Here is a 15,278-nt window from a genome sequence, read left to right as displayed (position 1 = left end):
GTCATTACACTTCTCGAAGGCTTTTCTCCCAGCAATCTATCTGATGCTTGTTTGCCAGCCTAGAGGAACCCAGAGGGTATGGGGTTATTTCCTCTGTGTCCTGACAGCATCACTTGGGCTTGTGGAGTCAGGAAAGTGGGCTCCTCTCTTGTAGAAATCTGTTAGGCAAGGCAATGTCTGCCTTTTTTAAAAATACTTTTTTGAGTATGTTCCCTGTCTTCTGTAGTATAAAGATTCCTCGTAGACAGAAGGGCAATCTGTGTGTAAACTCAGGCCTGCTTTTAGTGGGCGGGAACCTGTCTTGGGGACATGGCCATCACATCTGTCTTTGTCATCTGTTGTCTGAGCGTCTGCTACATGGGTCTTGTCACCAAGGATACAGGGGTGAGATGGTCCCTGTGCTTATGGAGCTTCCAGATGCCCTGATTCAACTGCTTTGTATGTTTTTGAAAGGAAGGAGAAAGGAGTGGGTGGTGAAGGGATGATGTGCTCAAATGAGAATTCTTGAGAATCGCTTGTAAGGCATAATGAAAATCTTCCTTACACTGAGTTTGCATTGAGGGATGAAGTGACTAACAATCTGAATTTTGCCAAAGCATCATAAAACTTTTGGTGGAAGAATGTGGTCATTGGCCATCCACCATCACCTTACATCTCACAGCTAAAAGATATCCCTGGTTGGATTTCTGGAATAAGTAGTACTGAGGTAGGTTAGAATTTCGCTGGCCACTGCCTCCTGGTGGTTTCACTGGTATTTTCATCTTTTCTGATCTCCAAGGATGCTCTGAGCCTTGCCTCCTCACACTAGTCCCCTGTTGGCCAGACTCCCAGGAATGGTGTAGTCCTTAGGAGAGGCCAGACTAGTTGCTTTATTACATGATGTCCTCAGTTGCTGTCCCACAGGCTCTCCCCCAATTCCCTGCTATCCATGAAGGAGCAACAATTACATTACAATGATTAGATGTTGTACTTGACAGTTCCTTCAAGTCAACATAGTATATTGTCATAAAAAAAGCAGAGTAATGGAATAGAATAGAGAGCCCAGAAATAAACTGATGATATGTTGTCAATTTATGATAGGACAGGATAGATACAATAAATGGTGTCAGGAAAACTAGGCAAAAATCAACTTAAAGTAGATCAAAGATTTGATTATCTGACCAAAAACTCTAAAACTGTAAGAAACTGGTAGCAAGTTCCTTGACACTGGTTTTGACACTAAAAACAAAGGTAACAACAAATAAGTGGGACTAATGTCAGAATAAAAATCTACTGCACAGCCAAGGAATTCATCACTGAAATGAAAAGACAGCCTACCAGACAGGAGAGAATACTTGTTAATCATATATATATAAAATAGGTTAATGTCCTAAATACATAAAGAACTCATACAACTCAACAGCAACAAAAAAACCCTATTAAACAGGCAGTATGTCCAAGAGGACATACCGAGGGCCAACAGGCATATGAAGACATGCTCAACACCACTAATCACCATGGAAATGCAGATCAAAACCACAATGAGACATCATCTTAGAATGGCCGTTATCAAAAAGAGAAGCAGTAACAAGTGTTGGCAAGGATGTGCAGAAAAGGGAACGCTGGTGCCCTTTTGCTAGGGCTGTAAACTGGTGCAGCCACTGTGAAAACAGGATGGAGGTCCCTAAAAATAGAAATACCATTTAACTCAGCAATTCCACTTCTGGGTATTTATCTGAAGAAAATGAAAACACTAACTTGAAAAGGCATCTGCATGCTTATGTTCATTGAAGCTCTGGTTGTAATAGTCAAGATGTGGAAACAACCTAAGTGTCCATCTATGCATGAATGGATAATGTATGTGTATATATAATGGAATATTAGTCATACAAAAAGGAAAATCTTTCCATTCATGACATGGATGGACCTTGAGGATATTTATGCTGAGTGAGGCAAGTCCTAGACAAACACCCTATGATCTCACCTATAGGAGGAACACAAAATAAACAAAACAAGCAAACTGAGCTCATGGATACAAAGTGGTTTCCAGAGGTTGGGGTGGAGGGGTGGGGAGCAAAATGCAAGAAGGGGGTAAAAAAGTACAAATCACAGCTATAAAATAAACCCCAGGGATGCAATATATAGCATGGTAGCTATAGTTAATAATACTGTATTCCATATTTGAAAGTTGCAAGAGAGTAGATCTTAAAAGTTTCCATCACATATTCACCAAAGTATTTTGTAACTGTGTATGGTGATGGATGGTAACTAGATTGATTATGGCAATCATTTTGCAATATACACAAATATGGGAGACTCATTATGTTATAGAATCATTATATCATAGAAACCTAACATAATACTGTAGCTCTAAAAGGAAAAAGGTAAGTTTATTTGGTTTCTTCCCCATTTAAGGAGGCAGGGATGCCAGATTGTCACAGCTGTGTTGGATCTAGTACCCAGCCTCTCTCCCTCATATAGCCTGGCTGTCCAGCCCCCAGCCTGTCACCGGGCTAGGCTTTCCTGGCCATCTGATCGCGGAGAGGGCCCCGCACAAGGTGAGCGTGACCCGACTACCCTCCTTATTGCTAACGTGTTAACTGTCTATGGGAAATACTTCTCTAATCCCTCCACGCCTCTCTTTTACTGCTAGTGATTTAGTGTCTCATCTGGATTTCTGCAGCAGCCTCCGTGCCACCCTCTCCGCCCACTCTTCCTGCTCTAGTCCATCTTCCTCCATGCCCAAGGCAGCCTGAGAGGTCTCCCCAGGAGTGCACACTCCAACACATCCCCCTGCTAATTAAGTCCTGGAACAGATCCCCACTGCTGTCAGGATATACCTAGAAAAATGTCCCCTTTCGCATGCAGCCCCTGGCCAGCTCACTCTTTATCTGCCCCACAGTATTACACATTCCCCTTCTTGCTAACCCAGCAGAGTTAAAGTTTTTTGAAGCACCATTCCCGTTTTCGGCCTCTCTGCCTTTTCACAAACTGTATTGTTCTGATCACCGCTGTCCTATGTCTTTGTCTGCCTAACTCTTCCTCTCTTCAGAACTGCTACCAGTTTGTGAGGTGCATCCTGACCTTCACACTGGGAGGAGTGGCAGAGATCCCACCACATGCTCCTCTTATTTCGTCATCTTCTGAGGCCCTGAAAGATTACATTTGGTAGGCGTCCTTGCAGTTCAAGTCACCCAACCACGTTCTTGCCAGGCTGGGTGAAAGTGATAGCCACTATGTCCAGCCTGCTCATTAAGATCCTAAGCCCCCTGTCAACCCTGGAAATCACATGCTGAAGATATTACAATCCCCATATAGAACAAAAGAGTCTTTGCTAAGAAGAGCTTTTCAAGCCTTTGGACTGAGATGTGTTAAGCACCTGTGACTTCAGGACATTTGTTACCCAGCTACAAATGGGTAGTTCCTTTCCTGACTAATACAGGAAGGCCGCTCTTTCCCTGTGGTGTTAGTCTCTTCTAGCTTATGTCACACTCCTTACTTTGTTTTCTCCTTATAAGATAAACTCCCAGATGGTAAGTACTTCATTTTATCTTTCTAGAATCTACTCAGTCCATAGTGCTTGGCATAGTTTGCACTTAGTAAGCACCTTTAAAAAATGCAAATCAGGGCCTCCCTGGTGGCACAAGGGGTTAAAATGTAACCTATGAAGTGGTCTGCAGCCACTGCAGCATGAGTTTGATCCCCGGCCAGGGAGCTACCCACATGGTGCAGCAGACTTCTCCTGTCTCGCCCACTGCTCCCCTCAGCAGTGTATTTCAGTCAATTTGCCTGTTCTGTTCCCCACTCTGTCTCTGGTGAATCCTCTCACCCCCCACACTCTGGCCTGTACCCCAGTTCTTGTGTGCATAAATAAATCTTTAAAAAATGCAAATTAAAGAGACTTGAAAATAAAAATAGATATACATAGCAAAACAAACATTATAGGTGGAAAAGTTCAAGGTCTCATTTGGTAGGGGGCTGAAATGGACAGAAAGGAAATAAGGGCCCACACTTCCTGCTTTCCTTGTGGGGGCCAAAAGGTAGGTACCGCTGCTTCAGGGGCCACAAGCTTCCCTGCCACAGGCTCATGAAGCACCAGACTAAAAGGAACATTCCCCAGTTCTCTTAATCCACATCACACCCCTCCTTTTACCCCTTCTTCCAATTGTGCCCCTGCAATTTCCAGGAGTTGCTTTTTTATTTCATTCACTAAACAATTTATGAATTGAATTAAAATAAATGAGATGCAAATAAATTCCAGGCTTTCTCCCTCATTTTCAAATTACATTTTCAGTCCACTCAACCTGTTATAATCTCATAGTGATTTTCATTTAAGAGAGCTAAATGGATATGTGATTATTGTTACAGGAACTAACACCAGACAATTAAATGTTGAGGTGTTGATAGATAAAGCTGTGTTTTGATTTGCATAAACACGATGCCAGCAAATCTAACCCTGGCAGAAATTCAGTTATAAGACTTGCGTGCCTAACTTCTGCTAATTACCACAAGTACCATTATTAAGATTTTTAATATTCAGAGTTGGGATTACAGGCCATTTTATTTGAGGGCCACATTTATCTTTATTTTGAAAACTTAGTCAAAATGCATAACTGATTTATCAGAGAAAAGGCACGATGACTACTTATAATCAACTTCTACAGTGCAGCGTATCAAAAATCAATTACACCGCCCTGAAATCCAGTCATTAAGGATTTAGCTACTAATCTCATTTCATTTTTGTCTTTAGGAAGATACTGCTGCTTGCAACTTTGCAGATACCAGCAGAGGAAGAAAAACATGGGAGACTGCTGATAACCTAATGTGGAGAATTAAACTCCAACTAGACAAAGGCGGAATCTTAATACAGAGTGGTCCAGCTCTGCAGGGAGGTCACCTGGACTGGCTGGATTGCAATCCAATAACAGCAAAAGTTAGGACCCCAGTTTTTTTTGATGTTGAACCTTCTATGCTCAGGAATTCCAAAGCATTTGTTAAACTCTGCCATGCTCCATTGTTTACTCTCTTCCTAGTGCTTATCGCAGTCTGTAATTCCTTTAGTTCTAAGTTTAATTGTCTGCCTCCCCACTCTGCCTATCAGCCCCAGGAAGGTAGGGCTTTTACTTGGTGCACCTGTGTCTCCTGTGCATCACACAATGCCTGGCTCATAGTGGGTGTTCTAGTGCTGAATTTGACAGTCTGGAAGCCCCAGAATGCCCTCCTGGGCAGGTGGTTAGTATAATGGTAAACATCGGTTCCTCTAAGAGCCAGACAAGTGACAGCAGGACTCAGATTACCTGTTGGGCTGTGGATCTAAACAGGAAGCTGTGCGGCATGGGGGTAAGAATATTAGCAAGTGAGAAAGACAAGTGGGTCTGACCTGGCTTTACCATTTGACCTTGGAACTGGAGCTTGTGTTTCCTCACCTGAAAAATGGGGATGACACCTATCCCATGGAGGTATTGAAAAGACGGAACAAATGAAGCATTTGACGTAGTGCCTGCACCATACAGTGATGCGGTAAACATAGCTAAATAAGATATATCTTACTATATCTAAATAAATATATAACATAAGCCATATATAGTTATATATAATAAACATGATAAAGCAAGAACATTCTGTGCTAGTCTTTGGAAGGTATCACTTGTGGGGGGTTGGTTAATACCCTCCTGTGATCAGCTTGTTACTTCCCCTCAGGGCAGGTGGTCTCTCTGTGATGCCATCGGCCCTGGACATGCCTCTCTTTTCACTTGACTCCTTAGATTACCCTGTGTTTAGTCTATCAGATTTTTAACGCCTTGCGTGTAAAGAATACATGAAAAAAAAAATTGTGTTCTTGCAGTATTCAGCAAATCCACCAACACACAGTAGGCACTGGCGCCTGTTCATTTGTTACATTTCACAAACTGCAAGTTGAGGAGAAGATGGCCAGTTTGAGAGGAAGGCTGAAGCCACCGGTAGCTGCAGGATAAGGCAAGCCCCCCACCTTTTCCAGAGCGGCAAAATCGAGAGTGTTTTCCCCAGGATGAGTCCCTAAGGCTCTTGCCTTTTCCAGGGGAGAAAGGCACAATGAGGCTAGGTAGCTGGGGAGTGTCCTCAGTTCTTGAAGAAACGGTGTACCCCTGCCCCTCTGTGGTGACAACTTGGGTGGAACCACTTACCCGGAGCTTCCTGCCAAAGATGGTGACTTTGCCTTTTATCTGTTCCTTTCTGAGCCTCCACTCGATGGAGTTGAGGCCGTTCTCCATGGGCAGGGAGATGTTGCAGCGCCCAATGGTGGGGGTGATGGTGCCCGCAAGGACGTGGGGCTCGCTGTGGAAGCTGACACCCATTCCGTTGGCGTACATCACCCTCAGGGTTCCATTATTACAGAGCTGGTAGCTGTTCCGCACTTGATCTGTAGAAGTGGGGGTGGCAGTGGGGACAGGGAAATAAATGATCCACTCTGTTAGTCACGAGAGAACAGAACCCCTATTTTTATAGGTTTCCATGGTACACTGCAGCTGTCAGTCTAAGGCTGCCTTCAATTAGCACCCATACAACGTTAAGGTGAGTAGCAGAGATGTTAGTGATCCATGGAAAGGAAAACATTATTAATATGTGGCACTCCAGAAATAATTATGCCATGATATTTTTCTTTTACTCACTGTAGACTATTAATAGTGCATTTAAACATTTAAAGATGTCTATTGCCTACACAATTTCTGTCAATCAAGTTCCTGATCTTTAACATATATATTTTTGCTTAAGTGGGAAAAAAAATGAGAAGAGAACTGAAAAATAAATTTCTTCCCTTTTGCCCACCATCTAACCTGAGGTGGATGGAGTCGCCACAGGTCAGGTCCATGGTAAATGAAATCGAGGATTCTTCAAGGAAATCAAGAGGAAGCACCATCTTTGCTCTCCCCCTCCCGCTTTTGCTGTGAACTCTGCATGATGCCACCCCCACTTGAGAGAGCACTGAAGAGGCCTCCGATAGCATGAGGTGGACTGAGGCAGTGGGTGCTGATAAGGGGGCTTGATCTTTTTGAATGGAATCTGTACCAGCCAGACTTCTGACCTTTTCCTTTATCAAAAAGTTCCAGGAAGGAAATGCGAGTCAGGGACTCCTTTTACAGATGTTGCATCCTGGTTATCTGGGCAAAGGAGCTGGGCTGGGCTGGTCCAAGATGCCAGCTGCCAGGGCCTTGAGGAGCATGTACCTGTCACTCGTGCGACTGCAGCCATCATGCAGAAGGACAGAATCTACATCATTAATCATTTTGCAGAGCAGAAATAGAGTTATTGAAACAGGCTCTGTCACGGGATAATAATCCAGAAATGTCACCATTTATCTACTGAGAGGGCACTTTTATCCCCTGACAATGGGTTAGCCCACCGACATCATATCTTAATTAAAAGAAAAATTAATCTGCATGATTCCTTTTCTTGCCAGCCCTTGTCCTTCTCCTGGATGGTGTGTCATGTTGAACAGCAAAAGCAACCATGGGGTGGTCAGAACCTTTGAGATCCTGGTCTTGGCAAGAGCTTACTAAAGGGCTCTAAAGCCAGGGCAACCAACTCAATGAACAAGTTCCCTACCAACAACTTGGTAGGGAGAGTCAGAATGGGTTGAAAAAATGGCGGACATAAGAAAATAAAGAGTCCTTGAAAACATGAAAAAATGTTTGTTGGGTTGGTGGGGAATACTGTTGATAGAAGGGTGGAAGTGAGGTGACAGCTGGAATTTTCTGCTCAGTATGTAGACATTTTCAAGTGTCTAGATGTTTGGTAAGGAGGACATTCTCTGAATCTGACAAAGTCATTTTGTACTAGATCTGTACTAGTCTGCTACGGTCACTCGACTGCAACAAGCACTCTCCTCTCTGGAAGTTCTACCAGACTGAGTTCTGAGTCAGGAAGTGGGGTGGAGAAGGGCAGGGGGCCTACCTTGTACCACTGTGTAGGAGGCTTCCACCGAAGACAAGTTGGTAATGACAGTGACATCGTCGTCACGGTTGGAGTTCTCAATGTCAATGGTGATGGATTTCTCCATTTCCCGGTGCAAGCTGGTCACCACCCCCGTGGGGCGGGTCACATTGGTTAGGCGGCCCTCATGGTCATAGCTGGAGGACAGATACACTGATTGGAAGCAAATCACTGGGGCTGAAGACTTGGCTAACATGGAGAACCACATAAGGGACAGACTCAAGGGCCAAACCAAGAGGAATTGGAAGGTGGGGTGTCTGGGTGATAGCACACTGAGGCCCCTTGTCATACTCACCAAACCCCAACCTACCCGGAGAAACAGTGGTGACACTTTCCAGTACCCATGAATACACCTGAGTTCAACTCAGTGAAAACATTTCCCCAGGTCTCAGCAGGGTGTGCTTAATTATGCTTTCCCAAGTTAGCCAGAACAGCGCTTGTGTTCTCTGTTTTGACAATGTAGTGATCCTGACTGATCAAGAAAGAGGTGGGGCAAGTGAAATGGAGCGACTTAAGTCATCAGTTAAAAAGCAGCCACTTGTTCACAATGAGACTGATAAATAGACCTGTGAGAGGTAAGGATGGATATAAAAGCCTACATATACCCAGAGGCCAAGCCCAAGTTCAAATTAACAAGTGGCCCAGATAACATACCTCTGAAAGCAGTAGAAATACAGAAGCTGAATAAGGCAATCCAGACCCTGGACTCCATGTCCACAGTCTCCCATCTGACATCTGCCCCATCTCCTCCTCCCTTCTCTGATGAGCTGACACCTCAAGGGGACTTCGAGACCCAGAACTTGGGCACTCATGCTGGCCTTCCGAACCTCACCCAAGCAGTTCCTGTCTCGTCCCCTCTTTACTGCCAATTGAATTGTATACTTCTACTGTAATGTAGAACCTGCCCCTCCTCCAGATAAAATCATATTGTGATTTTATGCAATCGGTTCAAGTCATAAGTAAAACCTCTCCACGCAGGGAGAAGTTAGCACTTCTGAGATCCAAATCTCATATTATATACTTGTGAATATCTTTTGCTCTATAATTTATTTCACAAAGCCACTAAATTAATCTTCCTAAAATATCAGTTTTAGGATGTCACTTCTCTGCTGAACTAACCACACTTTCCCATTCATTGCTCAGTCAGAATCCGGCATTTGAGACCATCAGGCCCTGAAAAATTCCACATTGGTACTGCCTTACCCCCCCAATTCATGGCCCTCTGGACACCTGGTCTAGGCCAAATGTCATCTCCATGCCTTGGCTCAAGCATGCCAGGCCTGGCTGCACAACAGCCAATACTGCAGCACAAGAATTCAAGTACCAGACCCGTGTATGTAAAGATCTTTAACTTCTGTGTCCAGATCCCAAGGCAATGACGAAGAAGCTTGTTTTACAGAAACCAATTGGACTGAACAATCCTGTAGTTTTTGAGATAAATGGCTCTGTGCAATGCTAGATGCCTGAAACCCTTACCTTATTTGCATGCTTTCCCAAAATAATTAACATCCCTTTCCCAGAGCCTAAGGATTTGAACTTGGGCTCCATCACCTCGATCGGTACCATGTCCATAATCAAGCCTTCCAGTCCCAAACACTCGGTGCTCAGTGTTGGCTCCTACTGTGCATCAGATGCATGGACAGCCTTTGGCAGCCCCTGTAACCTATTCTCTGGTCTGAAGCCCCAAACCAAGCATGGCTCTACACCCCATGAAGTATCCCAATGCCTCCCCTGACCCCCATTGTCCTCCACACCCAAATGTGGGATCACAGTGAAGCCCCACTACCTGGAAGTTTCCTAAAATTGGGCCCTCCTCCTTTACGTGTAAGGGCATCATCTCTTCCCTCTCAAAAGCTAGAGTTTTTTTTCCCGCAGCTCCTGTGGCTGGAAGTCTTGCTGTTCTACTGGGTAGAAGGTTTCTCCATCTTGGAAGATCCACTGTGTCCCAAGAGCCTGGCTTTCCTTATATCTTAGGAGAGGAAAACAGACCTCTCGGGGTCTGAATGTAGACTCCTGAGCTCCCCCAGATGAGACTTGTTGCTAGAAGGGGGTTGGGGGAGGGAAATGGAGTAGTGAAGGCATTCTGTTGGGAGGGGTGAAAAGAAGGAGAAACTGGGCTTCCCTGGTGGCGCAAGGGGTTAAGACGCAACCTATGAAGCTAACCGCAGCCACTGCAGCACAAGTTCAATCCCACTGCAGCATGAGTTCAATCCCTGGCCAGGGAATTACCCACATGGCGCAGCAGACCTCTTCTGTCTCACCCACTGCTCCCCTCAGCAGTGTATTTTAGTCAGTCTGCCTGTTCTGCTCCCCACTCTGTCTCTGGTGAATCCTCTCACCCCCCGCACCTCTGGCCTGTACCCCAGCTCTTGTATGCATACAAAAAATTTTTTTTTAAAAAGGAGAAACTACTGAACACATGAGTGTGCCCCTGGGGACCAGGCCCAGCAGCAGCATGGGCAGGTCCCCAGGACCCAGGAGATGAAACCCCAACTTGGGACATTGTAGTAATTAGATTTATCCACATTATGAAAATAAGAGCAGTTCTTCAAATCAAATGAGAAAAGTATCATGCAGTTTCTATGTAATTTTTGAGCATTCTTTAAAAATCCTTATTTTTTTAAAAATGAATCACGCTCATTTTTCATTAAACTAGGGAAAATGTTCTCCAGGCTTTTCTGAAATGCTCTCTTGGTTACAGCGATATCCAAGCATGCACTGAAGCTTGAGCTCCTTCATTGCAGTCTCTTAAGTCAGGCCTCATTCAGACTGGACTCCTAAGAATGACATTTTTTTCCCTCAGTCAAGTGAGTCAGCAAATGAGCTCTGCAATGCACTGTCTCAGGGTGGAATAACTAGAAGGGAAGATGTAAATCTGGATAGTGTCAGGGTGAACGCACAGCCCTACTCTAACTCCGTACTCAGATGGTGCTTCCAGGGGCAGTTACTGGCTGGTAAAGTTAGATCAAGCCATTGCCCTGCAGAAGTCTGAGGAAGACCGCTTTGTCTAACGAAGGAAGCCAGAGCAAGGGACAGCAATTCTGCAATGCACTACAATTCCAGCAGGTGGCAACAGCTTCCTGTTACATTCACCCAAAGCCAATGGACACAAACAGGAAGTGAACAATCCAGGATTTAGGAGTGATCAACAATGTGTTCTGTTCCCTCTTGTGACAACCGAACTTACTAAATAAAGAATCTCAACATCTACACAGCGAGCAAGGACTCTGAGTGCATTGTGGCTAACACGAACGATCCTTCACTATCAAGGAGAGCCAGATGCTTACACATTCCACCTGTGTCAGCCAGCCACAGAGGGAATCATGCGTTAGCAGTGTCCCCCCACCAGCATCCCACCAGTTAACACCTGCAGGAGTGAGGGAAAACAGCTTTTTGGCAAAAGAACTGGCAAGACTATTAAGTATGAGATAATTGTTAGGGGAAATATGACCAGCTCTTGCATCTTTTAATATACCTAGCACTTTATCTGTATTGATCTGCTTCTGCTAAGGAGGAAATTCAGAGTTTATCTACCTGTCTGTGCAATCAAGTGTGTTGTTGGACCTACTGGCAAATTACAGGAGCCCCAGCGGGATTTTGCCTTATAGGTTCTAATTTCCGCACCCATGGCAAACATGAATAATCAGCAAAGTTAATCAACACTTGATCTCCCAGGTGTTGTGTGTGTCCAATATCCTGAAATTTGAAAGGCAAGCAGGCAACAGGAATTTCAGACTCTTGTAGGGAGGATGTTCAGTATCAGGCACTCAATAGAGCAAATCGTTCAGGAGTCAGGGAGAGGGAATGTAAATACCTTGGAGCCATAGGTGGACAAAGTGAGGACAGCAACGTAACCAAATGATTCTAAAAGCTACAGGATGGCCTGCTCTGACGCCAGCCAGGTTAGAGCTATTAGGAAATACTTTACTGCTCAAATCTACTTACTCATAGAAAGTTGTCCATCCTGTTTCATCACTCTTGGTGGCCAGGAGACCAGTGTTCCCATCATAGGTCATGAGGCCCACCTCTAGGTTCTGTGTGGACACAACTTTGAGGCCTCCATTGGTGCCCACCGTGAGGGTGATGATCTGGTTGTCGGGCATGAGCAGGTGGCGGGGCATGCCACTGCTGTCCCGACGGATCTTCAGGGAATTTCCATTATTGTCAATCAGTTCAGTGACATCATTGTCAGCACTGTAAGTGAAGTTGTACAAGTACTCCCCTGTCACCAGACTCACAGTGTACTGGTGGATGCCATCAGCATTGAAGACATACAACTCCTGCTCTCCAGGGGATGCAGCCTCATACTGGTTGAAGGCATTAAGAACAGGCTTATTCTTGCTGACTGCCCTGATTCGAATATTTCCAAGGTCTGCAATGTAGATGGTACCATCCGGAGCTACTGCTAAGGATGATGGGGAATTCAAGATGGCATCGGTGGCATAGGCATCATCTCCTGAGTAGCAGTTGCAATTGACATCGTTTTTGCAGTCACAGTCTGAGGCTGCGCCAGCTAAAAGGCAGATCTCCCCATTGGTGGTTACCTGGCGCAGACGGTTAATCTTCTTCTCATCCGTCTCAGTGATATAAAGGACCCCCGTGTGAGAAATGGCAATAGCACTGGCTGACTCCAGAGCAGAGTGAATGGCTAGTTTGCTGAGCGAGTAGTCAATGCCAGGAACCTGGCAGTGCATGGGGCGTCCTGCGATGATGCTGACCTGGTGGTTCTCAGTGATGCGAAGGATGACATTGTTTTCTAGAATATACAGGGAGTTGTCCATGGGGTTGACAGCAAGGTCTGTCGGCCACTCCAGGCGAACCTGTGGGTGACATGGCATCAAGTGAAAGACTAGTCTGTACCACATGCAGTGTTTGACAGTGTCGGGTACTTACATTGATCTTATGCAGAGGAAAAGCCTTAGCTTTTTACTAGAATTTACTCATACACTGTCCATACTAATAGGAGATGTGCTAATCATTGAACCAAATCTACATTGCCCATGTTAAGCACAACAGAGAAGAGTTTATGGGACAAACATCTACTATAGCATCTGCAGGCACTGGAGGAGGCCACCAGTCCTACTCATGACCTCTTCTCAGCCTTCCATCTCTAGCTGGACCTGTCGTTCACTCTACCAAGGGGGCAGGTGTAATCCAGTCCAAACTCTGCTCATAAAATCATGGGCCTGAGGAGGCTACAGCCATTTAGAGGAGGCATTTGTTTTTTAAAAATCTAATTCACAAAAGAGAGCCACGTGCCTTAGAAGGCAGCTCTGACTCAAGGGTAACCAATGGACAAGCTGACCAGGGAACTAATATGTGAGCTCTGGCTTGGAAAAAATAAACCAGAACAAGCACATTTCTCCTCTGCGGGATTGGGAGCGGAAATCTCAGTAGCGAGTTGTCAGTGTGTTGTGGAATTTCAGCTGAAATTTATGAGGTTGACTAAGGGCTGAAAAGGCCCTTAGAGGGAGGCTGAACATTTAGTCCAGGTTGTCCGAGGATCCACATAATAAACTCCAGATTCTTCTGCAGTATGTTTGAGTGAGCACCTGTTCTCTGTCACCAGAAGAGCCCAGGCTAAGGGAATATCACTTGGGGAACTCTTGCAGAGGGCTCAGTTCAAGTGATTACTGCACAAAGTAAAGGTTTATATAGTGAGGATGCAATCATTTTCGATTAACAGGGAAGTTCTGATTGACACATAACACTGTACGGGACCTTCTCAAACCTGCAATAATGATGGAGAAGAGGTAATTACACAGTAACTCCTACCCTGTAATCTGCCACGGCTGGAGTGTGTCACCAGCTCTGCTTTTCTGAGCAAGAGTTTCTCTTCTTTCTCTTTTTCCATCTCCTTCCCGTCTGACGTTTCCCATTCTATCCTGCTGTCTAGCTCCTCTCAAACCTTCTGCAAATGAACCTGTGATCCGAATCACTAGTCTCCCTCCTGCCCTACTTCCAACCCAAACAGGCCACCTGTGAGCAACCCAGGCCAAGCACCAGTTGTGGATCAGTGATGACAGAGGACAGAGAGGGTCCCACCTGGGCCACATCCATGCTGGAGTCACAGCTCAGTGGCCGGACGGCAGTGAGGTCATTGGAGCCCAGCAGGGTAGAGATGATTCCATTCTGATCAACCTTCCGGATCATGGTGGCATCCACAAAGTACATGAGCCCGTTCTTGTCTACTGCGATACCTGAGGAGACAGAGCAGGAGGGAGTGTGCTTCCTGGCATGAAGCAGGGTGGTGGAGTGGAGCTGGTTACCCTAATGGACATTATCTTGGGCCAGAAACCTTACTGGGTGCATGAGCCCGCTCAGAGGGTGGTCCTTGACCCTTTCTCAGGAGCACCACGCTGAGATGTGCAACACTACTGGGGTGCTGGCTGCAATGCCCCCAACTGAAGAAAGAACCTTGGGCTGCAAATGAACCAAGGCTGCAAATGAATGCATGGGGAAATGACTTTACATCTGCTCCTTTTAGAAAAGAAGTTATTTCCCAAGTTCATTGCTTGAGAAATTATTGGTAGTAAATTACTTGAATGCCCTTCACAACTGATTGCAACAATGAGGGTGACAAACAATGATTCTGCAGTCACAGACTCCCAGTTCAAAATGTACCCTCCAGGAAGTGTTCCCAATTAAGCCTGGACTCTGCTCAGCACATCAGTGCCCTGGGGGGCATGGGACCCTGGCCAGATGCAGAGGCTCCTGCTGCTTTTTGCATCTTCACCCCAGTGCCCAAGCCTGAGGCTCCTCATCCTTAATCCATGCTGGCAGCTGCTTTCGTGGTAGCTAAAAACACTAACAGGAATTGAACCCAAAAATGATTGGTCCTTAACCTTAAGTATCTCTAGTCCTTTTTGCAAAGAGATGCATTGGTTCTAAAAACTATCTCGGGTCCCTGGAAATTAGACCCATTCTTAATTGCTACTATTCATTTGGCATTTACAAAATGTCAGGCACTGTGCTTTAGACTTTATATATACGATTGTCTAACGAGAGCATCTGGGAGTGGCTGGAGGCCCCACTGGGCTCTGCTCTTCTCCAGCCCACAGACCTGGCAGTCGGCCCCTGGAGTTAACATTTCCTCCTCACTCCCTGTGACTGGAAGTGGTCAGAAATCTCCAGGCATAATCCATCCTGCCTTCCGCCTGCAGCATGTGTGGGTGATGAAGTCTACTTTCAAATAAATAATTTAAAAAACAAAACACAACACAACAAACCACTCGCCCACATAGCCGAGCCACCTATCAGAGTTGACTTATTCCAGGGAATAGAACGTGTGTTTGAGACCTTACTTCGGCTGCAGTAGGAGGGAGGCC

At 45.4% G+C, this 15,278-nt stretch overlaps 1 protein-coding gene across 7 annotated transcripts in view; it reads right to left on the bottom strand.

Annotated features, from left to right (window-relative positions):
• The window catches only part of TENM2 (teneurin transmembrane protein 2), a gene marked incomplete at its 5' end in the record, with an annotated part of 889,116 nt that overhangs the window by 26,314 nt on the left and 847,524 nt on the right, over positions 1 to 15,278 (bottom strand). For all 7 annotated transcript variants that reach the window (XM_084243831.1, XM_084243832.1, XM_084243833.1 and 4 more), the window contains 4 exons: positions 6,144 to 6,379; positions 7,912 to 8,087; positions 11,896 to 12,770; positions 13,996 to 14,150. In XM_084243831.1, the coding sequence (XP_084099957.1) occupies positions 6,144 to 6,379; positions 7,912 to 8,087; positions 11,896 to 12,770; positions 13,996 to 14,150 (1,442 nt within the window). The remainder of the gene's footprint in view (positions 1 to 6,143; positions 6,380 to 7,911; positions 8,088 to 11,895; positions 12,771 to 13,995; positions 14,151 to 15,278) is intronic.

Source organism: Talpa europaea (assembly GCF_964194135.1).
Source record: "Talpa europaea genome assembly, chromosome: 9".
NCBI classification, from domain to species: Eukaryota; Metazoa; Chordata; class Mammalia; order Eulipotyphla; family Talpidae; genus Talpa; species Talpa europaea.
Note: the sequence above shows the minus strand (reverse complement) of the source record. Positions and strands in the feature narration are given on the sequence as shown.